At 43.5% G+C, this 27,024-nt stretch overlaps 1 protein-coding gene across 3 annotated transcripts in view; it reads right to left on the reverse strand.

Annotated features, from left to right (window-relative positions):
* ADAMTSL1 (ADAMTS like 1) overlaps positions 1–27,024 on the reverse strand; it is an 874,799-nt gene that overhangs the window by 76,880 nt on the left and 770,895 nt on the right. For all 3 annotated transcript variants that reach the window (XM_087869620.1, XM_087869619.1, XM_045780274.2), the window contains 2 exons: positions 23,517–23,644; positions 6,723–6,851 (listed from right to left, as the gene is read on the reverse strand). In XM_087869620.1, the coding sequence (XP_087725746.1) occupies positions 6,723–6,851; positions 23,517–23,644 (257 nt within the window). The remainder of the gene's footprint in view (positions 1–6,722; positions 6,852–23,516; positions 23,645–27,024) is intronic.

Below are 27,024 nucleotides of genomic sequence, written 5' to 3' on the forward strand. Positions count from 1 at the left end.
TTACTCAGAGCTCTTGGGTGTGTATCCATGGTATGTTAATAACGTCAAATCGTGGTCAATGGGGGTCAAAGTCAAGAAGAGTCAAAGGGCTCGACCTTTAGTCCTGTGCTTTTCTGAATTGGGGCTACATTCTGCCCTTGGGGCAAGGGCAGTGTTGCCCTTAATGGACAGCCTACAGGTGCGGACATGGAGGTCTTCAAGGGATTGCCTGTGTACCCGTTACTTGTCCTTGAATCTTCTGAACAGAATTTACCAGCAGTCTACTCTGTAACACCCAGCTCAGTGGCGCCCTAATTATGGCCCCTGGGCACTTGCTGCACCTGAGCTCCCAGTAGGAGGAAGTGGGGTGGAGGTGGGAAGGTGGTCTCACACTCCCTCACCAATGATGAACTGCCTTGTGGGAATTCACTGGTCCTCAGGTGGGCCTGGAGCGGGGGCCCACGGTGGTGGTCAGAGGGTCTGGCCAATCTGCAGGGGAACAGGGGAGTAGTTCTCTGGTTTTCTCTTTCATTCAGACTACCAATGGGTTAACAAGAATCACGAAGGATCCCCGAACTAGCTGGAAGGAGGCAGGGCTGCTGAAACGGGATGAAGCCTCGGCTACCGCAGGCTTGTCACATCAAGGAGAGGCATACCTCATGATGCCTGATGCTCAAATGCAGGAGCCGGACCGGGCTGGCACGGCCTCTGAATGTACCTGGACAAGACGCAGGTAAGAGGCGGAAAAGCTGATTTTTCATTGCAGCACCACTAGGGAGAGCAAGAGCTTCATGATGCCTAGCCGTGCCAGCTTGGACTTTGGACCGTGAGCTTAGTTTCTAGGTTAAAAAAAAAAAAAAAATCCACAGCATTCAAGAGAAAGCCTCTGAGAGGTAAGCTGAAGAAAACATTCCCTGCCATTTCTCTCCTGAAAGCACAAGGAGACTCGAGGTCCTACGTACTACCTTCTGCAAGCATTTCCCTTGCTATGAATCGCCCACATGCAGCGTGTGTGTTGGCACGTTCTTTTGCAGAGCGCTGTGGGCAGCGAGCACACAATCCCCGGCAGGACCTACGACTGTTCTAGAGCTAGGCAGGTAGAGTAAGGGCGGTGGGCTAAATGGGCCTTCGGTTCCACGCAGTGAACCAACGCTCTCTCCACCACTGTGCTGATGGGATGGTGTGTGTGTCCCCAGCACCTGTGCTCGTGAGGATCCCTGCAATGGGGGCCATCCTGCAGCAGGACTCCCTGCCGCTCCCAGCATGTCCTTCTCTGGAAGGGCCCATGCTCCTGCAGGACAGCCAGACGCAGAGGCAGTAGAAGAGAGGAAATGGGGGTGGGGTGGGTGGAGGTGAGAAACAAGAGGCAGAGGGAGACAGCCCAGGCCCTGAGAGAGACCTCACTTCCCCAGGAAGTGGATCCAAGCCTCTTCCATTCCCTTGATCACTCTGCCTCATGCCCCCCAAGAAATCGGGGTGTTTGCCAGCATAAGACTGGGTGCTTACCAAATGGACCCAATTCTCTAAGTGAGGGGAGGGCGCCTGAAATGCAGACGTTCGGGATAGCAAAGGGTCGAAGGAAGTTACCTCGTCTCTACAGCTAAAACCAGAGAAGTCACGGTGATGCCAAAGGGAGAGAAATTCTGTAGGACTCGTTCTTTCGTGTATTTATTAGCAAATCTCTGTCAGGCTCACTCGAGCACAGACCTGCATCGAGAATTTGCTGATGGAGGGGTTGTGTCTGATGTCACATTTTGGGGACTTCCTGCCTGGGACGGTGGGCCTCATGCAGAGAATGACACAAAAAGATACTTTAGAATCTTTTTAGTCCCTTTCATGACTGACTCTGACCTCTTACAAACATAGAAGAAAGGAAGAGGAAACATCAACGAGGCCTCAGAGAGCTTTTTTTTCTTTTCCTTTTTTCCCCCAGGGATGATAATGAGCCTTTAGGGAATGTCACCGGCCATTGTTTAAGCCAGAGGCCCTTGAAAAGGTACCAGATATGCATGCCCAATACGGACGTTCAGAACAGCTGAACACAGGGAGCGCACGAAGGTCAGGGACAGTGCAAGATCTCCTGACCATGTGCGAGGAGGACGAACACTTGGTGAATGTTTGCTGTAAGCCAAACATTTTAGAAAGATAATCACATCGCTCAAAGAGATGAAAAAATCTGCCTAAAGTGATGTTAGTTTGGTTCCCTGACTGATTACGTGGGGACAGAGCCTCTGTCTCTCCCTGCTGCTCACCCCATGGCCAGTGAGTGACCTCCAAATGGCAGGGTGGAGATCCACGCTCATCCATTCGATGCCACGGATCCCCACCTCACCCTGTGCCCCCCACCGCCTGCCCCTATCCCCGACCGCCTCTTCAGAGAACATCAGAAATGCGACGCTATTGTTTCTGAACTGTCAAATCCTTACTTTCTACTCTGAGAATTAACCTTTCTGCCGTAGCTGTATCACCAAGATTATTGTGAGGAGGGCTTTCTAAAACCCGTGTGTGCTGGCTTTGTTAGCTGTCTTCTTGTTGAGAAGCTGGTCGGGTTGTGGGAGATTTCTTTTCTTCCCCTAGGCTGTTGTGATGTGACCACACATTTTACCGAAAGAAATGTCTAAAAAATGACAGAAAAGATACTCTACCACCGAACACAGTCCAAAGCTATGTTGTTGACAAGTTTCTTGGATAGGCTCCACGCTCTGGCCTCCCTGCTATGATCGGTGTCTAAAGCAGGGGAGGAAAAAGCCCTGTTTGGACTTTTTCCCTTCGGTGGCACATCTAATGAACACCACAACGCTCTCCCTGTTGCTTGAAAGGATCAATAAATGAGTCTAGTTACATAATGGGTTGGAATTGGGATGATTATAAGGATTAGTGCCTTTAACCTCCACGGAGCTGCCAGGTAGGGTGATGCTATAATATTCTTTTTTCTTTTTCTATTTTTTTTAAAGATTTTATTTATTTATTTATTTGACAGAGACAGAGACAGCCAGCGAGAGAGGGAACACGAGTAGAGGGAGTGGGAGAGGAAGAAGCAGGCTCATAGCGGAGGAGCCCGATGTGGGGCTCGATCCCAGAATGCCGGGATCACGCCCTAAGCCGAAGGCAGACGCTTAACCGCTGTGCCACCCAGGCGCCCCTATAATATTCTTTTTTCAATCCCAGACAGGATACTCTTGCCAACCAGACCACTTGTTCTGTTTGGCTCCTTGCACCATGGCAGCCTGTCAGCATCTCGAGCTGGGGTGCCCACTGAAGGGTGCACCTTGACATGATGCACTCAAGAAGCTTCTTCGATGTCTTGGTGCAAGGAAAGGAAAGGATGCAGTAACTGGAATGTCAGCTGCGGCAATTATTCTAAAGAACCACGGACATCTGGAAAGGAGGTCCGGGCTTCCACATTCCTCCATACTGACCGGGGCAGACATTGACAGCTGTTCACAAAACCGGTTTCCTTCTTTTTCCTGGGTGCCCCTCCAGGTCACGCTGCTTAATATCCCTTGTGATGGGGAGTGGCCAGGTGACAAGGGGGACTGTGAGAAGTGGTGATATGCATAGCTTCCAGGTGTGGCCCTTCAAAGCCTTCCCAACCATCCTCCGTGCTTTGTTTTTCCCCTCTTCTGGTTGACAGGTAACCCCTGGGGAGACCTTGGAGGGCATGTGTTTAAAATAATAGAGCCACAAGCATTCCGTGATCTGGACTGTGTGGGTCAGCCAGCTCTTTGGACTCTTAAACAATAATAGACTTCTACTGTGTTTGATCCATGATATAATTGGGGGTCTACTTATTAGCACAGTCTAGCCTACCCTAATGAATATACTGTCTGTCTCTGATTCCTCAACTCTTAATTTCTGCATCACCAGTCCTAACAATTTTATCTCCAAAGTCTTTCAAAAGCTTCCTTTGTTCTTGGAATAAAATCACAAATTGTACCATAATCTATGAGAGCATGTAAGATCTAGCCCCTGTCTGTTCTCCCCTACCCTCGAGCCATAGGTCATGCTATTTTCTTCTCTGCTGTTTGTACTACAGTCACCCCAGCCATATTTTACTCCTTTAGAGGCAGCATGCTCTTTCTACCCCAGGCCCTTTGCACATGCTGGTCCCAATGACTGAAACACTCCCACCTCCCCCAACCTTTTATCTCCTCCTAGGTCTTCTGAACTCTTCTCAAGTAGAGAAAAAGTATGGGAGTGATACACTGGATTGGATCACTTTCAAAAAGAATGCTCATCATACTCTTTGCTTAATATTTGTTATGTTTAAGGGATGGGAAGAATTTGTGAGGCTGCATCTTACAAGTTGAAAGCATATATGTACAGAAAGTTATTTAATGAGAACTTGCTAACAACTCAAACATAAAAGGACATGAGCTACTGTACATAAATTATGTAATATTCTTAATATGGACTATAAAGTAGCCATTAAAATTGCACCACAAGAGAGCCATAGAAACACTTGTATTAGTAAAGTAAAAGTCATTCCTACTGCCATTGAGCATTACAACACTCAGTATTTTGACTGGAGACTCAGCTCAAGGATGATTTCTTTGTCCAGCAAATTCACAGACCGACTGTGTAATCAAAAGCAGGCTCTTGCCCACCACTTTGAATAAATACCTTATTTAAAAAAAGGCATAATGACAAAGACACACAGATTTATTTTAGTCAACCATGATTCACACAAATGATTCTACGCATAAAAATAAAAATAAAGACAGTCGTGTGCAGGCAAAAAGTGGGCACGACAACCTGAGATCTCACAGTAAGGTCACCAAGAGCGAGTCTCTGGATGAAGTCAGGGAGACAGGGCACCAAGTGGCAAGAAAGACTTGGCCAAAGCTGGTTTGAGTGCCGCCGGTTCCCCATGCTAAAGACTTCCTCAGCTGGATTCTGGTTCTCTCGATCTCCGTTAAGCGCCCACTCCCTTGTTGTGGTTCCTCTTGCTCCCCATTCTCTTACTCTCCCCATCTCATCTCTCAAGAAGAGATCCAGCATGGTCCGTTACATCTCCAGTCAGTGTTGTGTCTCTGAGCATGTGTTCACAGTGGTCGCGTGGGGGGATGATGGCTCTGCCCAGAAGGCCCCACCTGCACCATGGGTCCCTGCCTGAAGGCCAGCTCCTTCCTGGGAAGCCCTGTCAGAGGGTTCGTCTGGCTCCTTATCTGGGAGGGCCAGGCCTGAAGGGCTATGACTGAGGAAGGTTTCACTGACAAGGGTGGACACGCAGGCCAAGGGAATCTTTACAAAGAGAAGATAATGTATGATGACAGAGATAGATTTATAGTTCTGATTTCCTGGAGCTACCAGAGTATTTCAGAGAAAACCAGACTGGCTGTTCTTTGGAAACAACATGCTTTAGATTAAGGTCTTCCTCCTACTTATTCTAAACTGGGTTATGTGGCCTATAAATCAGAGGCGGAGGCAAAACCTCCGATGATGGGGTAGAGATTTAAGATTAAAGGAAGCCCCAGAGAAGGGGTGCCACTGCCTGTCTGCTCTGTCCACGGAGTATGCCTGGGGAACCCGGCTTTGGGTGTTCCCCAAGAGGGGATAGCTGATGAGGACGGCAATCAGGGGACGGGAGCCGGGCCTGGGCATTTCTTAGTACTGTGGGCATGAAGACCCTTAGGGTAGATGTCACCCACTAGTGGTCCAGAGGAAGGGAGAATCAGCAGCTGGGTTTTGTCTGGCTCTCTGTTGATGTTTTTGGCTTTCTAATGGAAGGTAAATACTTTTATAAAGAGGGTACTACCACCCCCTATTGTCTACTCCTCCTCCACTTCCCTCTGCCTTTCTGTTCCCTATCCACCTGGCCACCTGGAGGGCAATTCCTATATATCAAAACTCCTAATAGCACTGGCTGTTTTTGTTTATGACTCCTACCCACTTCTGATGAAAGTAAGGTCCAGGTTCCTGTTGGTCTTACCTCTGCCACCCCTCTGACGCTCCTCCACCCTTTACCTTTCCATCACCACTGCCCTGAGTTTGGGCCCCCATCAACTCTTCTCTAAACTACGAAGACAGGTTTTGTTTTTTTTAATGATTTTATTTTTAAGTCATCTCTACACCCAACATGGGGCTTGACCTCACAACCCTGAGATCAAGGGTCACATGCTCTACCCACTGAGCCAGCCAGGTGCCCTGACTACTGTGACAGCTTCTTAGGTTCCAGTATTAGGTCCAGCTCTAGGTCCCAGTACTTCCTATCTTCAATCCATTCTACGTGCCGCTCTTGGCTTACTCTTCTGGAAGTCTGGCTCCTTAACGCTACTTTCTATCTGCCTTTTTCCAAACTCCTTGGCCAAGCATTTAAGGTCTCCCATAGCACAGTTGCAACCCATCTTACTAAAGTTTAAGCCCCTCCACACCATTTCTCTACTCTGGGCTCCAGCCAGACCAAAGCACACACTGTTCACTTACAGTCTTGGGCTTTCCTACTTCCATGAATTTTTCACACCCATTTATCCACTTGGAACACTCTTCGCTTCCATCTTGGCACATGTAGTGTGCAAGGCTGAAATAAGAAACCACCTCCATCCCAGCCAGCATTCATCTTTCCTCCTCTAAACTTCTGTAGCATTGTCCATTTTCAGGGTGACTGAGGTTCTTGCCTTAGCTTTCCTACTGGCCCTTAATCCCTGAGAGTAGAATCTGTATTTATCTTTGTATCCCCCAACCCAGCACAGGGCTCCGTTAATATTTGAACAGATGAATTAATACACGAATGCATTTCTCACCTGCAACTTGGCAGTTAATTGTCACATTCACTCCTTTTACTGTTTTGATGGTGCTTCCCACGTCAACTGTGATTGCAGGGTCCTCCGTGTTGATTACGGTCCCTCTTGATGTCTTCACTAGTGGTTTTCCTGAAGGTGGGAAGGAATGTGAGATTTTACTAGATGATGGCTGTGGGCTTGGGTGTTCCCTTGAAACATGGGGTGACCCACAATGAACAACTGGTATACCCAGGCCTTTCCCACTAACCATGTGTTCCTTTGAAAAAAATTGTAACTGCACGATATAGAAACCATCCACCCACCCACTCATCCACCATAGAATTGTCAGGAAACGAAACTGATTGAAGAATCTGAGGATGGAGCATAGTATCTAATAAGCTGGGATGATTTGTGCATTTTATCATTACATTTATAAATGATAGATCTCTTATTTTTAAGGGCTTATTTTTTTAAAAGATTTTATTTTTAATCTCTACACCCAACATGGAACTCAAACTCACAACCCCAAGGTCAAGAGTCACATGCTTCACTGACTGAGGCAGCCAGGCACCCTGGCTTATTATTTTTTTTTTAAATTAAATTTTGTACTTTGAGATAATTATAGATTCACATGCAGCTGTAAGAAAAAACACAGAGCAATCCCATATGTTCTCTACCTAGATTCCCCCAATGGTAACATCGTACAAAGCTACAGTATCATAACAAGGACACTGACATTGATAACGTTAAGCTACAGAACATTTCCATCACTACAGGAGCCCACATACTGCCCCCAACCCTGCCTTTATCTTTTGACAACCATTAATCTCTTCTCCATTTCTATAATTTTGTCATTTCAAGCACATTATAAAAATGGTAATCTTTTTTGATTTTTTTTTCACTCAGAATAATTCTTTGGAGATTCTTTGGGTTCTCTCGTGGTACCACGGTTGTGTGTATCAATAGTTTGTTCTTTTTTTTGCTGAGTAGTGTTCCATGGTGTGGATTTATCACAGTTTCTTTAGCCATTCATTTGTTGAAGGACATCTGGGTTGTTTCCAGATTATATCTATTCAAATAAAGCTGTTACAAACATTTTTGTACAAGTCTTTGTGTGAACATAAGTCTTCATTCATCTGGGATAAGTGCCCAGGAGTGCCACTGCTATGTCATACGGCAGTTGCATGTTTAATTTTTTTTAAAGATTTTATTTTTATCTATGTGAGAGAGACAGCCAGTGAGAGAGGGAAAACAGCAGGGGAGTGGGAGAGGAAGAAGCAGGCTCCCAGCGGAGGAGCCCGATGTGGGACTCGATCCCAGAACGCCGGGATCACGCCCTGAGCCGAAGGCAGACGCTTAACAACTGCGCTACCCAGGCGCCACTGCATGTTTAATTTTTTAAGAAACTGCTGAATTGTTTTCCAGAGTGGCTTATCATTTTACATTCTCATCAGTAATATGTGAATGATCCATTCTCTCCATCCTTGCCAGCATTGGTGCTGTCCTTGGTTTTAATTTTAGCCATTCTGATAGGTGTGTAGTGACATCTCATTGTGGTTTGAGTTCTCGTTTCCCTAATGGCTACTGATGTTGGATATTTTTTCACGTGCTTATTTGCCATCTTTATATCCTCTTTGGTGAAATGTCTCTTCCTGCCCTTTGAACATTTTCTTTTTTTTTTTTTTTAAAGATTTTATTTATTTATTTGACAGAGAGAGAGACAGCCAGCGAGAGAGGGAACACAAGCAGGGGGAGTGGGAGAGGAAGAAGCAGGCTCCCAGTGGAGGAGCCTGATGTGGGGCTCAATCCCAGAACGCTGGGATCACGCCCTGAGCCGAAGGCAGACGCCCAATGACTGAGCCACCCAGGCGCCCCCTTTGAACATTTTCTTTTCTTTTTTTTTTTTAATAATGATTTTTTATTATATTATGTTAGTCACCATACAGTACATCCCCGGTTTCCGATGTAAGTCTCAATGATTCATTAGTTGTGTATAACACCCAGTGCACTATTCTAATCGGATTCTTTTTTTTTTTTTCTGTTGAGTTTTGAGAGTTCTTTCTATTCTAGGTATTAGTCCTTTGTCAGATATGTGGCTTGCAAAGTCTTTCTCCCACTTCCGTAGCTTTTCATCTTCTTAAACAGGATCTTTCACAGAACAAAAGTTTTCTTAACTCTAATGAAGTCGCATTTATTGAGTTTTCCTTTCATGGATCATACTTTTGATACTAAGTCAAAACTATTTATCTAGACATAGATCCTGAAGATTTTTTTCCTATTCTTGATAAAAGTTTCATGATTTTACATTTTACATTGACATCTGTGACACATTTTGAGTCAATTTTTGTATAGTTATGAGACTTCAATCAAACTTCACTTTTTTTGCCTATGGATGTATAATAGCCCCACCATCGTTTACCGAACAAGCGATCTTTCTTTCATCGAATTGCTTTTGTACCTTTGTCAGAATAGGTTGGGCATATTTTCATGGATCTGTTTCTGGATTCTGTCTTCTGTTCTACTGTTCTGTGCATCTATTCTTCTACCAATACCACATAGTCTTAATTATTGTAGCTATATAATTAATCTTACAATTGGGTAGGTTGATTACTTCCACTTTATTCTTCTTTGCTATTCTAGTTTCTTTGCTTTTCTACATAAGGTTTACAATAATCTTATCTACAACCATAAAATCTTGCTGGGATTTTGATAGGAATTAAACCACTATATCAATATGGGGAGAATTGATATTTTTAACTGTGTTGAATCTTCCAATCCACGAACACTGTATGTCTATTTATTTAGATCTCCCTTAATTTCTTTCAGCAGTTTTATGATTTTCAGCATACAAGTATTGTACATATACCTAGGGGCGCCTGGGTGGCATGGCGGTTAAGCGTCTGCCTTCGGCTCAGGGCGTGATCCCAGCGTTATGGGATCGAGTCCCACATCAGGCTCCTCCACTATGAGCCTGCTTCTTCCTCTCCCACTCCCCCTGCTTGTGTTCCCTCTCTCGCTGGCTGTCTCTATCTCTGTCAAATAAATAAATAAAATCTTTTAAAAAAAAAATAAAAAAATAAAAAAAAAACAAGTATTGTACATACACCTAATTATTTTGATTTTTTTTGAGGGATGGTAAATTATATTTTCAGTTTCAGTGTTCATTGATAATACATAGATACACAGTTGATTTTTGTATATACTGTGACCTCGTTAAACTTACATGTTCGTTTTAGGACTCTTTGTGGGTGGATTTTTTGGTATTTTCTACGTAGGTGATCATTTCATCTGCAAATAGTTTTATTTCCTCCTTTCTGGTCTGTATGCCTTTCATTTCCTTTTCTTGTATTATTTCACTGGATAGAACTTCCAGCACTGAGTAAGAGTGCTGAAACTGAATAAGAATGAGGAATAAGAGTGGTGAAAGTGGGTTTGGGGTATGATGAGTGATTTTCAATTGAAACCTGGACATTTTCATATTACGTTATGCAAACCTGGATCTTATTTAAGCCTACTGTTTTAGCTGGCGTTCTCAGCAACCACTAAGGTGGGGGAGCAGGGAGGGGCCGCCTTGTTACTCCCTAGTGGAAGTAGAGGCCCAGATCCTCCACCTGGCCTCCTCTGTCACTCAATGGGGGGACGGGGGTTCCTGCTGAGCAGGGGTGGGACTTGTGGCTCCCGACTGGATCTCCACTGATCCCACCATGAGAGGAGCCCTATTGCTGCGGGTGGTGGTGGAAAGTCCTGACTCTCTAAGAGGCCTTCTGTCACACCACCCCAGGAAAAGGGCATGGAGGGTGCCGTAGAGTGAGGATGGAATTCCAGTTTCCCCATGTGCTTTCCACATTACACCCTGTGGGGATGAAATCCGTTTTCTGACAGCATATCCATGGGGGTACTGAAGAACGTCATCTCAATCTGATGAGGTGAAGTCAAGGTTCCCCACGCAGCTTTTGCTGGTGTGGCTGGTGATGGACCATAGTATATTGTTTTGAAGTAGAGCTTCCCAAAAGTTTTCTGTCTTGTTAGGCTAACCCTTTCCTGGTCCGTTGGCTAGAGAGAACAGTAGTTAGTTGAGCCATTTTGTGTGTGTGTGTGTGTGTGTGTGTGTGTGTGTGTGTGTTCCCATTGCCTTTCCTGACAGCTGGCTTCTTCAGCTCCAAGTCTGGGAGTTAGAGGAGGCAAAAAGAAAATCAGTTCCCAAGGTCTCTAGCCAGTCTGCTTTTTCCTTTCCACCATTCACTTTGTTTCATGTATCATCTCTACAGATTTTAGTCGTATTTAGCAAGAAGAATAGGGAAAAGTGCACCTATGCCATCTTGCCCGAAGTCGAAGTTCTGTGTACATGTTATTTTAATAGGCCTTTATTCAGCTGGGGAGAAAAATTCAGCACTTTGTGTACGTGACCACAAAATACGATGAAAAGAATCATTTATTGAACACCTTGGGGGAAATAAGGGTCCACATGAAATCATTTTTATATACCCTATGCTTAATTCTTTGTAAGTCAAATGGATTTAGTTTGGTTTTAACCTTTTTTAGGCAGGACACTCTATGATGGTGTTCAACTCTTCTGTGCCTTCATGAACTACGAAGAAAACCATAATTCAATTCTTTAACCTGTTTTTTTATACTTTGTTTTCTCCCTTATCTACTTATCATTAATTCTTCTTGCCCTGTCACACAGCCTCCTGTGTCCCTTTTTCTTCTGCTCTTCTTATCTTCCCTTTTAACTGTGCTCTAGGTTATTAAACTCATTAAAACTATGTTCGAAGGCAGAAACTGGAGTCATGTGTGAAGATGTGCATAGGCTCTCCATATCTGTGTTGACTGTTTAGGGGTCTTTCCCCTTATTTCACCTATATTCTGTATATTTGAGACGATGTATGAGCTGATGTGAAGATGAGTGACTTTGTACTATGGTTTCTGAGAATAACGCAGGGTGCGAATAGGGAAACGCAGCTGGAATGACAATACATCTTGGCCTATCTACCTTCCCTCCCTACCTGCAGGAAGCTCTCCAGCTCGAACTCTAAATATACCCTAAATCTAAGCCCTGCACCCCCCTCTGTCGCTATGATCTAACGCCGCCACCTCCTCTGGCCGGACTGCTGCAGAGCCTAACTCGTCCCACTTCCACGTGTCTTTCGCTATAGACTCTTCCTGTGTTAGCCGGAGGTATCTTTCTCAAACACGAATCAGATCATGTCACTCCTCAGGTTAGATTATCCAGTGCTTTATCAGTGTGATTAGAACAAAATTTCAAGCTCCCTTTCATGACCAACCAACTATGTCCCCTATGTGTTTAGCTGTCAACCCCTCCTACCTCGATGAGGCCACACTCCCCATCTATCACTGCTCTAGCCACCTGACCTTCTTTCCCTTCCTCCAAAACATCAGCTTATTTACCAGGGCCCTTCCTTTTCCCTGCCACCCTCCAGCCACAGACTTCTGCATGACTGTCTTCTTCAGTCGTTCCTCAGGGGCAAGTAGCACCTCCTAGTGAGACCTTTCCTAACCACTCCATCTAAAGCATGTACCCCTTTATCCCTGGCCAGTCACTATGTATCTCACCAACAACTTGATTTCCTTCATAAGCAAAGAACTATCAGAATTTATAATTTATCCCGGGGCGCCTGGGTGGCACAGCGGTTAAGCGTCTGCCTTCGGTTCAGGGCATGATCCTGGCGTTATGGGATCGAGCCCCACGTCAGGCTCCTCCGCTATGAGCCTGCTTCTTCCTCTCCCACTCCCCCTGCTTGTGTTCCCTCTCTCGCTGGCTGTCTCTATCCTGTCGAATAAATAAATAAAATCTTAAAAAAAAAAGAATTTATAATTTATCCCTTTACCACATAGCCTCCATAGAAGCAGGGATCACATCTCTCTTGTTCTCTTTTTCATTCCTACCCCACCAAGTCCTGGAAGATGGTAGGTCCTCAATAAATATCTAGTAAGTGAATATATATGAGCGTGTGGTGTGCCATGCACAGTGTCTGAATTTGTTCTTGCTTTTATAACAAGGTAGGTAAAGTATTTCTTTCATGTAATTAAGGAACTTAGGTTCACAGAGGCTTCATGGATTGTCCAAGGCCACAGGACAGCAAGGAATAGGGCTAAACTTGACTCTAGAGTTTGACCTAATGTCCAGTGCTTGTTACAGGGATCTCAAAGCCTTGTCTGTGGACTGGCTGCCTCAGTACTCCCAGGGTACTTATTAGAAACATAATCTGTCCTGCTATACGACAAGTTGCCTCACTGTGTAATAAAAACGACTGTGCCAATGGAGAAAAGTAGGTTAGGGACCAGAGAGTTTCAGACTCACAATTACTAAGTTATTTTTCCTATAGGAATTTTAATAATAAAGGTGGTTTTTATAGCTGCAAGTGTGTAGCTATAAAATTCAAATGTCACTGAATTAAATCCAGCCCTTAATTAATTATATTGAGCTTTTGCTCAAAAGTAATGGCCTTTTGTCCAGTCACTGGAGGGGCTGTCATTAGCACAGGCTACTTGTACGTTTCTTATTACCTTTGTGATCCACTGTTAAGACTAATCACAAAGTTACCCAGGTATTTATAATCAACGGAAGTATACAATGAAAATAATGTTTCTTAACCACTCAACCTCTTACATCTATTAGAAGAAGCTTGTATATACTATTGAGTCCCATTCTAGATCTACCACCTGAACCTTAGGTGGTTTAGAACCAGCACACGGGGCCATGACTTTGATTTGGGACACAAAGTTTCTCCCTACCCCAAGAACAAGGCAACCACGAGATGGTTCCAGTGCCTTTTGATTTACTCCATCATGGTTGCCAAGGAGACAGAGTCATCCAGTGTGTCTAACCATCCCATCCCAGCATGCAGAAGCAGAGCCTCCTAGAGGACAGAGTTCAGACTTCTGAACTTTAGTTGCCTGTTCTGGGACGGAAGCTATAATCTCTATTTTCAACAAGCTCATAGGTAATTCAGATACACAGCCAAGTTCGATAATCAACAGATTACACTCCTGGTTTTTCTGTAACCTATTTCTCTGATTCCTGATGAGTTGTGGAGATTTCTTTTGAGAGATCACTACTAGTTCCCTATTTGAAATTTTCAAGTTGGAGCTCTGATTTTAATGGTCAGCTAACAACAACAACAATAAAAATACGAGCCTATTTTAGATCACCTTGCTGATCACCTGACAAGTGAATGCTTCTATATGATGCCATGCCTAGGTTTGGGTCTGATCTAGTCACATGAATGAGTCTGACTTTAATGATGGAGATTAAGAAAAAAAGCAGAGATGCAGAGAGAGAGAGTGAAATGAGAAATTATATGTTTGTGCTGAGACAGTGCTAAGAAAGAAAAAGTCATAGCCTGCTGTACTAAAAAAGGCTTTCATAATAGGCAAAACAAAAAAGAAGTACCCTGAGCATGGGCCATGACCGCAGGGCCTCGGCAGCGTGAGCCGTGCCTGGGCTGTCAGGCCTGTGCGCATGCTCTGCCGGCGGCTACTGCCCCCGCAAGTGCGCTCAGCCTGCAGATCCCATGTGTGCGGCTTCCTGATGTGAACGATAGGGTTTCTAGATGACGCTTTCGTTTCATCTATGAATTTGTGTTACAGTCGAGAAAGATCTATACAGAAGGAGATTATGCCTCGTTTTATACGCCCAAGAAAAACAAGGAAATGGGAACAAGCGGCAGGTGTTTTCCATTTATTGGGACTAATATGAGAAATCAAGCCCATCCGAGACAGTCGTACTCAGAAACAGAAGCATTAAGAGAATTGTTTTTGCTCAGTTCAGACCGCATACCCCTTAGCTTTTGGATTATGGTTCCAGTTATAAGTAACATGGAACAGGGGAAATAGTGCCTTATTCGTGATAAGCGAGGGCAGCCCTTGTCCTTACAGCAGAGGTGCTCCCCCCCCACCCCCCCCAGGCACTCGAGCCACGAAGAGACAGGCACGGACAAATGAGCAGCCCCAGGAGTAAATGCTCAGAAATACATTCCTCTGTAGAGTCTGGGCTCTGGCTCCTGCCTCTTTCCTGCATGTGTGACTCTGGGTAAAATCAAAACCCAATGGGAAAAAATCTGAACATATGTGCCTGAAAAATATCTTTGGCCCGGTATAAAGGTGATTGAGAGAGGAGCCAGAGGAGATGGAAGGTTTGTTTTTTGAGTGCAGCCAAGAACAGAGAGCGTTGTAAGTAACTTTTTCTCAGGGCCCGAGGCCAGGCCTCTGCTAATAGGAACTTTGTTTTTAACGGCATGATGCCTTCCATTCTAGAAGCCACGGCTGACATGGATTTGCTACTAACCAAACTCTTTTTTCTTCCTGGTCACACAGCTAGGTCACTTTCCAGAGTCTTTACAATTAGGTGTGAGCAAGGTACCGAGTTCTAGCAGATGGACTGTAGGAAGAATGCCACTTTTTGACCCAATCTACAAAAACCCTCTTGAGCAATAATTTATTTTAGACTTTATGTGAAAAAGGAATAATCTATCATATTTTAGCCATCACATATTTATGGTTTTGTTATAGTAGTTAGCAAATGCTAATCCGGGCTTAGTGAATATTTGTTGACTGATTAAATGAATCAAATGGCTCTTCCTTCAATTCTAACATGAGTCACAAACATCATTTCGTGGCTATTATTAGCCATCAAAAATGAATCGTACTTCAAAGGCTTGAGATTCTGACTGTGGAGCTGGGGGTATGTGCACGCATGTGCACGCATTCCCAGGCAGGGTGAGACATGTTGAGGATGGCTGGGGTACAGGGCAGTGACAAAAACAGGGACTGCAGGCAGCAGGTTTGGAGACTACCAAATGGCCAGGTTTGAGATTCCGAAGTGTAAACCAGAGACTGGCAGAGACTTCCTAGAGTACCACTCAGGTACGGATTCTGGGTCACATGCATGATGACTGAGCAAATCATTCCTGCTTTGGTTTTCTACTTCTATGGCTGCAGAGCTGAGGAATAAGTACGTTAATGCACGTAAAGCTGTTAGAGCAATTCCATAGCACAGTGTGAGGCTGGAACAAATGTTTGCGATCATCGGCATCAGCTCTGCTAAACTGGAGAGGAAATGTTATGATGGGTGTTGATGAACTAAGAAAACAGACAGAAAGGGAAAATTTAAAGAAAAGAAAGAGGAAAAGGACAGGAAAGAGGAGAAGGATCAAATCTGTCGGTGAGAAGGAACGCAACTGCTTCCGTTTTGAAGAACTATGAAGGTTTCAGAATAATTAGAAGTACTTTAAATACGATGGATTCTCCTGAAACTGCCATCAACATCTGGACAGACACAGAGAGCTTAAACGTCACCCCAGGGCTGGTCTCGGAGACCCCAGAAAGTATCTACTTGCAGAGAAGTTGTGAGACCATATATGCCAGGCTGACTTGCTGGGGACCCCCGCGTCACTGCTCAGGAAACCAGCTGTGATATCCACAGCACCTCTTGAATCTCAATTCAAGAGAAAGGTAAATAAGGCAGTGACACCCATTAATGAAACTATCAGAGTATACAGCAATGAGGTTTTATAAATTTCACATACTCTCAACATCTAAAACTAAACAGATTGCATTCGATCCAGACTTCGTCAATGGATAATGCCCTGTGATAAGCGAGAATATCATAACAATGCCGTAAGAAATGCTCGCTTCTGCAATTTATCACAGGCTTCTCACAAGGGCCACTGGAGTTAAATCTGCAAAAACTTCCTGAGGTGAGAATTCCCAGTTGAGGAATTTGAGACTCATGAGTTAAATAAAGTTTAAGGGGCCACGATCAGTGTGATGCCATGAAAGCCCTTATAAAGACCAACAACATTTTCCACATTTGAAATGAGTAATGACGGATACGGATACTGACTATTCCTAGTTACCATCCCATGCTGGCCAGAAACTTCTCAGGATCTGGCTACCTGGCCATTTCAACAAGAGTCGCTTTGTTACAGATAATAGTTATATTGAAATGCATGATTTTTTTTTTTTTCTTAGTCTGGTTCTCCTTCCAAATGCCTTTCACATTTTATAGCTCAGGGATTTTTAACTCCTTCCTGTCCTGCTGGCTTATGTAGGGTCTCCTTCACTTCTACCTCCAGCCTTGAGAGTTGGCATCTGACCTTTCAGTCCACTCTGCTTACCTGGTACCCTTTCTCATTACCAGTCCTCTGGGAACCTTTCCTCTCCCCTGTTATTTTTCCAAGACATCACTGGCAAAAGCTGTACTTCTTCTAGTCTCCCAAAGATAAAGAAAGTAAATTTGTGAACGTTAGAATTTCAGGTAAGGGGAGTTTATCGGTGGTGGGGGAGGACGGCTGTTCTTCATTTGTATGTAAGACATTCATAGAACTCTTAGGTCTTCAAGAGACCCAAGTGTGTATCTGTTTAAAACCCCTCTGTTTATAATAAGGACACAGATTTATAGTTCTAAATCTGCTTCTAAATTTTGTAATGAGGCAAATACTTTCCTTACAATCTTACTTATTCCATTATTACAATAAGCTTCCTTTTTTTGTAATAGTAAAAAATAAATGTTTCTATTTCATCCAAATCATTACATGGTTTTAGTTAGTATAATCTAATAAAATAAATTATTACCCTTTGCGTAATATTCTGACTACACTGGGAAATGTGGTGTAATATCTGATCAGAAAATACAGAAAGTGGAAGATTTGACCAGACATGTTTAGCTCCAAAGTAATTTTTTTTTTACAAGTTTGAATTAGTTGGGCTCAGTTAAAAATGGAGAGATTAAAAGTGTGTGTGTGTGTTTTTTGGTTTGGTATATCTGGAGAAATTAGAAAGTCTATCTACATTAAATTTGCATTTTTCTATGGCAACAGTTCAATGAAAATGAGCTGTGCCCTTCAGTCGGGGTGTGGTAGGCAGAATAATGCCCCACCCCCAACCCAAGATGCCTACATGCTAATCCTTGGAATCAGTGTCTGTGTTATGCTACATGGCAAAAGGAAACCAAAGTTGCTAATCAGCTGACCTTAAAACAGGGAGATTATTCTAGGTTCCTTAGGTGGGCCCAGTCTGTCACACGAGCTCTTAAAATCAGAAGACAGAGACACAGGAAGTTTGTCAGAGAGAAGCAACAAGAGAAGGGCTCAGCCCGCCATTTGTAGCTTTGAAGATGGATGAAAAAGGCCAAATGCCAAGGAATGCAGTAAATTCTAGAATCTGAGAATGGGGGGCGCCTGCGTGGCTCAGTCGTTAAGCGGCTGCCTTTGGTTCAGGGCGTGATCCCAGGGTCCTGGGATCGAGCCCTGCATCCGGCTCCCTGCTCTGCTGGGAGCCTGCTTCTTCCTCTCCCACTCCCCCTGCTTGTGTTCGCTCTCTCGCTGGACGTCTCTCTGTCAAAAAAAAAAAAAATCTAAAAAAAAAAAAAAAAAAAAAAGAATGGCACTCCCTTCACAGTCAGTAACAAAACAGGGACCAGAGTCCCAGGTCACAAGGAATTAAGTATTGCCAAAACCCAAATGAGCAAAAAAGCATTCTCCCCTAGAGCTTTCAGAAAGGAATGCAGCCTATTGACATCTTGATTTTATCCAGTGAGACTATACCAGACTTTTGACCTACAGAACTGTAAGATTGTGTATTTCTGTTGTTTTAACAAGTTATCACTACAAAAAATGTATATATATAAATGACTAATAAGCACAAAAAAGATACTTGACATCATTAATCATTAGAGACATATAAATTAAAATCACAGTGAAATATGACTTCTCATTCATGAGCATGTTATAATAATAAAAAAAAAAGGATGCTAACGAGCATTGTTGAGGACGTGGAGAAACTGGAACCCTCATATATTGCTGGTGGAAATGTAAAATGGTGCAGCCACTTTGGAACACAGTCATTTCTTAAAAAGTTAAATCCAGTGCAGACTCCTTGACAAGGGACTGCAGACCTAGTACAAAATGTGATGCCGCAGCCTCTCCTAGAAACGACTAACCCAGGATACGCTGTGTCCCACTACCTGCCCGACCACGCATCCTTCCCTTATTCCCTGGGATAGACGTGAAAGTCGCCTTTTCAGAATTTGAGATGGGCTAGCTGGGATCATTCGTACTTCTTTGTTTCTTTTAGTCTACTGAGGAGCAGAGCAAGTTGGCTGGATTTTCCTGCTATGTTCTTATCCATTTTATTTAAGTTCTATAAAAGCGAGGCCTCTTTAGTAGGCATGCTATACTTCTGTATATATTGAACAAAACTTAAGGACGTTGATTACACAGTATTATATCAGATAATAAAATCCCTTGATGGCAGCTTGGATTAGTCAATGGCCGTTGCCCTGTTGTTCAGAGCACCATCTGAAATATAGCCAAACTTGTCTACCTTTCCCTCTGATCTAATGCACTGGAGAAAACCTTCCTTTGTTTGTCTTTGCTGCTGGTGACAGGACCCTCTCTGAGTCTAACTGTCTGTGAGGCAAAGTCCTCCTCTGGTTAACAGAATTGCTGGAAAGAAATTTCAGAAATGCCAATCTGAAATGACTTATGTTATAAAAGCCTTACAAAACTGCTTTTATTGCAGCTACTAAATCATGACGGGGCGGGGGTAGAGAAAGAAGAATTTCAAGGACAATGGCCTTTTATTTTTATTTTCCTTTTATTTTATTTTCTCTGATCTCTTTATTAGACACAGTATGTGTCAGCTATTCAACTCATAAAAAAGCAGAAAAGCATGCCAGGAAAGGAGAAATATTTTCTGTCTCTCTCTTCCTGTGAAAACTTCAGATGAGCTCATCTGTATTCTCTCCTTTCAATGAAAGATATGCTCATCCCTCATCTTCTTCTCACTTTCCAGTGATGATGTCAGGCAGGCCTTACAGTATCTCTTTTGTGATCTGATAAAATCAATGACAACCAAAAACGTTTCCCTTATGGCTATGACCTCATCCATGGTCTACACCTGGAAAGGACTCATCTGCATTGGTAAGTAGAGCTAAACTCCACTGATCCAGACTGAAGCAATTTACCAGGAAACTACTGCTTTCCTTCAAGACCCTGCCTTTGCCATTCAGACTGGAAGGTTTCTGAGCAACCTGGCTGAGTGTTGAATCTGACTAGTTGAGATGGCTCTCCCATTTTGTGCCCATCTCTGTATACATTAGAAACTCTTCTTTACCCAGACCTGTCTATACCTGATGTAAAGTCATCAGTACTTCAAACTGTTAGGTATGTGACATTCTGGGGATGTTCTTATACTCCTCCCTACCCCCCATTACCCTCCCATCCATGTTATGCTACTGTCATCTACATTCTGAGCAGTGAAACAGGTACCCAATTAAGTTAGTTTAGGACAGAAAGGAATTTTGTGGCCCTGTGTTTACCTGGCTGTGAGCTTCCCTTCTGAACCAGGGAGGCAGACAGGGAGATGCTGGCTATCTCCATGCTGACACACACTTGCAAAATACCCTCAAATCTCTGAGACTTACAGATAAATCAACACCTAATGGATGGGTTTGGAGAAAAGCAAGAGGATACTAAAGACACTAATTTACAGGCCCAAAGAAGGCAAACCAAGGAAGGGTTTGGCTGTAATAGCATGTCTGAAGCTGAATGGTATTTACATGTTCAAAGAAAAATTGTGTTCAGAGTGGCAATGGACCTGAAATGAATCTGAGAGGCAGAACTGGCAACACAGTCAATCCCGAAGATGGGGCAACTCAATGGAAGAGGTCTGGTTGTGGGCCACGGAGAGTTCATCAGCCCCCTGTGAAATACTCCTTATCACAAGCTGTCTCCCTTGCTCTGAATCCAGGAAGTCCAGCCCTTTCCAGATGGCTAATCCAACTTCTGGGGCTGGCCTGCAGACGCTGAGGGCGAGATGCCCTCCACAGGGCTTGTGAGCTTCCGACTCTCTGAAAAAGTCTCCTCTACTGTAAAAATAACTCGGCTTTTGTTTTATGCGTTATTCTCACAATACTAGCTAACAAATATCAAGTGCCCAATTATAAGCATTTTATATGAATGAATGTATTTAATCTTCACAGGAACCCTCTGAATCAAGTACTATTTTTATCAGCATTTGCAAAGGAAGAAGCCAAGTCAGAGACAGCAAAGAAGTTGCTGGAGGTTATACAGCCAGGAAGTGACAGAGCCAGGATTCCAATGCAGATTAGGAGGCTAGAGAGTCCTCGGGCTTAACTGTCACGCTCTTCCTGCTCTCCTGAGTTACTATGAGTAAGTCTCCCTACTTCTGGCCAACTAAGACACACTGGCAAGACCAGAGTTCATACCTTCCTTACAAAATCATAGGGACACCTGAGTATCTTGAGCCTCAAAAAGATTTTTCCCCCCTTGTAGTCTAACATCCACACAGAAGTCAAGGCAAAAAGTCTGCAATGATTTTGCAAGTACAGAAGCACGGAGATTACCATGAAGATTAGACTGCATTTGAGCTCAATCAGTTCTTAAGTCCGTACTTGAAAAATTTCAGTGTGAAGACTTATAATGAAAAATACGTGGAAGCCAAGTTGGACTAATGTTTTACACATTTTAGAATTGCTTTCAGGATGTGTTTCATTTTAGGAAAGCTAGAGAAAGAAAATGAAACATTTATTGAGTGTGAACTATGTGCCTGGCATAGGGCTAAGTGCTTTTTTACACGCGCCATCTTGTTTAACGCACAACAATCCCAGAAGATATTATTAATTTCATTTTTATAGATGAGAACGAACACTCAATGAGGTTATAGACTTTGTTCAAGGTAAGCAGTATAATCGGTAAACAAATTTAGAAATGCTTGACACTTACTTTCCCCTTAAATTCAGTGTATATTTGGGTGGTATTTTATACGCCACTACACAGGATCTTGATGCATACATTTGAAGGAAAGTGTAAATCTCTCCATTCTCGGTAGTCCTGCATGCATCTGTTGCCTTCCCTAGTCTGTACACATTATGGAGCACAAAACTCAGGCGTTATTTATTGCTAAATGTCCCACAGTATGTGGCGGAGGGTGTGCTTAGAAGAGTAGCGGGTATACCACAGTTGTAGATGATAATCCCAGGTAAAGACACAAATCCAACCTTAATTTTTATCGGAGATATTAGATTCATCAACAGACTGAACCCACCCCAGCACTGAAGTATAAGGACACAGTCCCCTAGGCCCTAGGGGTGGTGTTTGTGATCTGCTTCATGGGTCAGCCCCTTTCCTCCCATTCCCCAGTGCCTCTTTGGCTGCTCTCTCTTTTCTGGCTTTGAACACTTTGGCAGCCTCCACTAGCTCTTCTTCAAAGAGCTGAAGACAAGTCTGATGTTACAATTGCCTTACTTAATTCCAGACAGGTTTCCATTAATCGTATTAAATTCAGGTGAACAAAGGCTATTTAGTCTGTGATGGAGCTGAACCGTATCTGGATAAATATAAACAAGAGACTTAATCCCGTAAGAGCCATTATTTGCCAGCAACTGGAAGGATGTCAGCAGTGCCCTTGCTAAAGGCAGGTTGGAGTGTGGAAGGCAGAAGAGCTTTTACGAGATTGGTGCTGAGCATCTGGACTCTGTATAAAGAGGGGGGGAATCAAGATTGTAACTGGAATACATTAGGAGGAAAGCAAATGTTCTGCTCACTCAAAAAAAAATAGGCATTAATAATATCAGTCTTTAATCCACCCCAGGGCAATCTTAGCTTGCCTTATTCACGGCTGACTTTCATCTTCCCTGGAAAGCCTCCTGCTAAAGGTCCCTTTCCAGATCAGCCGTAGGTCATGGGGGCAGAAATGCTCTTGCTAAACAGATATGCAAGGGAGTAGCATGTGTGACTAGAGAACAGTGTGACAACATAATCCCAGCATGGACCGATGAGGTCAGTGTGGGGTGATGTTGGCTTTTCTAGCATCTACTGAATCATCTGACGGGAGCAGCAATTGAAAAGAATAAATACAAACACATGCAACGTACCGCCAAAAAGACTGCGGGGCCCAGATCTGAGAAAAAGGATCCTACCTTGGTAGGACCCTTGGGGAAAAGGAAGGAACAATGAGCTGGGAGTCAGGAGGCCTCAGTTCCCTTCTTATCTCCACAACGAGCTGAGTGGTTACTTGACCTCAGGTTACAGGACCCGGCCTCTAAGAAATGAGGGCACTGGTACAATTGATACCTAAGGTCTTTTGCAGTTTCAAAGGCAAGGATTTGTGTCCTACGTTGAGAGGTTTTTGTAAAGTACATGATGACAAGACCACAACCTTGGGAGACACTGTACCCTGCACTGCAGTTTTCTGCAACTGCCACGTGCAGAATGTTTGCCCAGACTTGTGGATAAAGGGAAAGTGCTGGCAGGTGCATTAGAGCAAGAGGTTGAAATAAAACAGAACTGGAGAGAAGAACACTCTTGCTCCAAATCATGACTGCGGAATTCCAGCTACCCGTGAGTCTTGTCTTCTCTGCGACAGGTGTAACAAGGAGAAATGATAGGATCCCAAATGAGTGTTCAAGATCTCGGCTCACAACCCATGTTCCCGAACACGTTACTTATTTGTACACAACTCCTTTGCTCATATTGTTCTCTCTTCCTGGAATATTTCCCCCATCTCTGCTTATCGAAATCCACTCATTCTGACTCTAAAATCTTCCAGATGGAATGAATGTCTTTGTATACTCTCAGGTTATCATTTATACCATGTATTTCATTCTACCTCCTATTATACGTCAGCTCCATTTAATTGTAACGACAAGCTATAATCGCTCTGAAGGCAGGGTATGAATCTCATTTATTTATGTGCTCCCGGGCCTGCCCGGCACGTCATAGGCACCCACGGTGTCATTCCGAAACAAACCACACAAGATTTTCATGTTACCTGCTAACGTGACGGCAATGGAGACAGAGTCATATCCCAAGGCATTTGTGGCATTACAAGTGTAGAAACCCACATCAGCTTCCACTGGTGCCAGGATCTGTAAGGAATCATCTGGCTGCAGAAGAATCCTGGAGCAACAGAAAAGAAATGGACACCTGATCAGGTCAGTTGACTCCTTTTTGGCATTTAATACTGGTAAGGCAGGAAGGAACACTGTTTTATTTTTATATCTATCTATCTATCTATCCATCCATCCATCCATCCATCCATCCATCCATCCATCCATCCATCTACCTACCTACCTACCTACCTACCTACCTACCTACCTACATACCTACCTACCTATCTATTTAAGGTAGGCTCTATGCCCAGCATGGGGCTTCAACTCATGACCCTGAGATTAAGACCTGAGCTGAGATCAAGAGTTGGATGTTTAACTGAGCCACCTACGTGCCCCTGGAACCCTGTTTTAAAACAGACACAAACCAGCCACAGTGACACTCAGGAGCCCAGACTCTCTCGTCATTTTGATTGATGTGATTCTGATAGCAGCCACAAATGAGGTTTTTGATTGCCTATGCAGCTTGTTGATTACTCGATCTAAAAATACCAGTTGGGAGTAGACAGTGTATGTTTGCTGAACACATATAACACCCACATCACGGATGAGAGGGGACGCTAGAATGAACGGTGCAGATGGATTTGGGAAAGGCTTATTAAAGAAAAGGAAAAATCATAAAGGAGTAGAGCTCGGTTGGATGATGGAAAGTAGGCAGGGCTTCCAGACATGGAGAAAAACATCTGGAGTAAAGGATTGGAGGTGCGTGAGAGGAAGCCAAGAATCAAATATTGATGAGACGACCGTGATGCATATGTTTGGAGGAAATTTTATGTCTAACTACTTCTCGGTTCTAGGTAGTCATATGTACATCTATTACCTTCATTAGTCTGTAAACATCATAGGGTATAAAACTCAGATCTGTTTCCATAATACTTAATAAAGAACCCTTTGTAGAGGAGGTGCCCAATAAAATGAAGGCAAAACCTGAGCTTCAGGACAATGCTAGAGAAGTCCAGAACAATCACCATCTAGTTCCAACACTTTGCTTTCCCTGAAAATAATTATAAGAATCACATTGTGAGTGCCTAACAAGAGCTTCAAACTCACTTCAATCTTAGTCTACTCTTTTTGTTTTTTTTTATTTATGCCATTGCAGATTAGTGACTAATGATGACTTGAAGCTGATGTCTCAGTGACTCGATGAGGCTGATGACAACTGGATTGTATAGGTGGAGGTGGGAATCCAGAAGGGCAGGGAGGAGGACAGACAGGAAGCTCAGAGATCCAGTGCCTGGACCTGCCCAGGCCTTAGGTTGGCAAACCATTCAATGGCACAGCAATGCCTTACAGATGGCTTATGGGCTTCTGGAGTCAGTCATTTCCATGTTTGTGATAATTTCCTTCTCCCTAGTTTCAAAAGTCCCCAAGATCTGTTCACCTAATATCATGTTAACATCCACCCACAGGAGGTAAGCTGGAAACAGGGGTCATTTTAAAGGAAAGGAGAGGGAAGGAAAGCATGAAAATGTCAGAAGAACTTGTGAGACTTGGTGGTGAAATTAAGGCTAGGAGTCAGACCTCCTGCCCCAGCAACATGTTCTCCCCACTATACCATTCTTTCCTTTTTTCACTATCTCTCCTGCTGGGTCCTGTCCAGACTCTATGGTATTGGCACTTTGGCACTGCCTCTCGTCAGCTCTTAGTTATTCTGAGGTGGGCAACCAGTCTGGCACTGGATCACGCTTCCTCAAATCCATTTTTGGCCTTCAGCTGATTGCATTGCTTACTCTTACCTCCTGGCAGAGGGAAGGCAGGAAAGAGGAAAAGCAAGGCTTACATGTGTCAGTCTTCAATCCACTTGTGCAGTTCTGGTAAAAATGGGGAAGGAAACAGAAAACCTCAGCTAAAGGGAAGTTTCTGGATGGTCTGTGTTTGATTCAGTGCCATTCCACACCATCACCACAATTGCTGAGGAAAGTCGAGCTTTTGGGGCACTGAACTGGAGCTGAAGTTTCATGAGGGGTGGGGGAGAGGGGTGGTAGCGTTCATCCACTCATTCATTCACACATCCATTAAACGCTAAGTGATTTTTCCCAAACAACTACATGTTGGTCTTTTTCAAAGAAGCTAATAAGAGAAAGATGACGATACACACTTCTTATCTTTGGTAAACTATATAATATGCAATAATGTCACTATCTAAAAAAAGAATCTTAACAGACACAACTATATGTCATTGCTAAATCTCTTCAGGTATTCAGGCTGTTTTAGATTAAAAAAATTAAAAACTGATTTTATGATTTAAATCATGATGATGCCCCAGGAACATGTATGCCTCCATAATGATTTCCAAACAGCAATAATAAAAGCAGGCTTAATCAAATTTCAATAGAACTGACTGCTCATGATGATTGAGTCTAGTCCATTGTTATTCAGTTTCACTGCACTCAAAAGGTAGGGATTAGAATTTGCTAAATTCCCAAGTCCCTTGGGATGGTTGCCTCCCTAAAACTGACATTGTCATTCTCTTCCCTACAGAGAGGTTTCTTGAAGATTCAGAGCAAGAGGCTAGAAGACCAGTCTTCTGAACTTCATTTTGGTCCTGCTATTGTTTAAGTAGTTACCACTGGCAAATCCCTTCACCTTCCTACATCAGCTTATTTGCTTCTAAAACTCAGTTGAAGTAGGTTTTCCTACTCAGCAGAGGAAGCTGTGAAAATAAGGTATATAAGGCATTTCCAGACCATCTTTTGGCATTCCCAGTGATGCTTTGTTGGTAATGTTGGACACTCTGAATGAAGAATTAAATTCGAGGAAGGATGGGAGTGGTAAAGATTGTCAGAAAGGAAGAGAGGGGCGCATGCTATTGGCCAATTCTCTGTAGCCGCCAGACAATTTATCAGATCTCCATATTCAGCTCATTCCCCCCCATAGAACTACTGTATCTGCCTGATTTCACGCAGGAGGTATAAAACCCATGCCGACAGTGGGCCTGAACCACCCATTTTTTTAAAGGTGGGGGTTAGCTTTTGTAGCTGCACCACTTATAGACACAGGTGCTACTGCGTGAGCCATAATGCTTTCTGAGCAGGTCTGGAGCTTGGAAATGATTCCCACAGAGGTGAGAAGGAGGAGAGCATATGGGGCTGAACTAGGATGGGAATAGTGGGGCTGGAAAGGAATGAACCTAGACCTTGAGATTCACCATTTGCATGTTCTTTTATTCTAGAAAATGTATATACATAGATAGAGAAGATAAAGTATTCGCCTTCATAAAAACAATCTTAAATATTAACTTAAGACAAAACCTACATGGGACAAAATCTGAATTTGTCACTTATTGTATATAGTTACAAATTATTTCCACTCATAAAACTGAACTCTTTAGCTCAAGGAGGTACAGAGTTATTTGGTTGCGGAGTTGGACTTTGAAATAGAGATTCTTGG

The sequence above is a fragment of the Ursus americanus genome, chromosome 18 (genome assembly GCF_024610735.1).
Source record: "Ursus americanus isolate L20-20 chromosome 18, mUrsAme1.1.p, whole genome shotgun sequence".
NCBI classification, from domain to species: Eukaryota; Metazoa; Chordata; class Mammalia; order Carnivora; family Ursidae; genus Ursus; species Ursus americanus.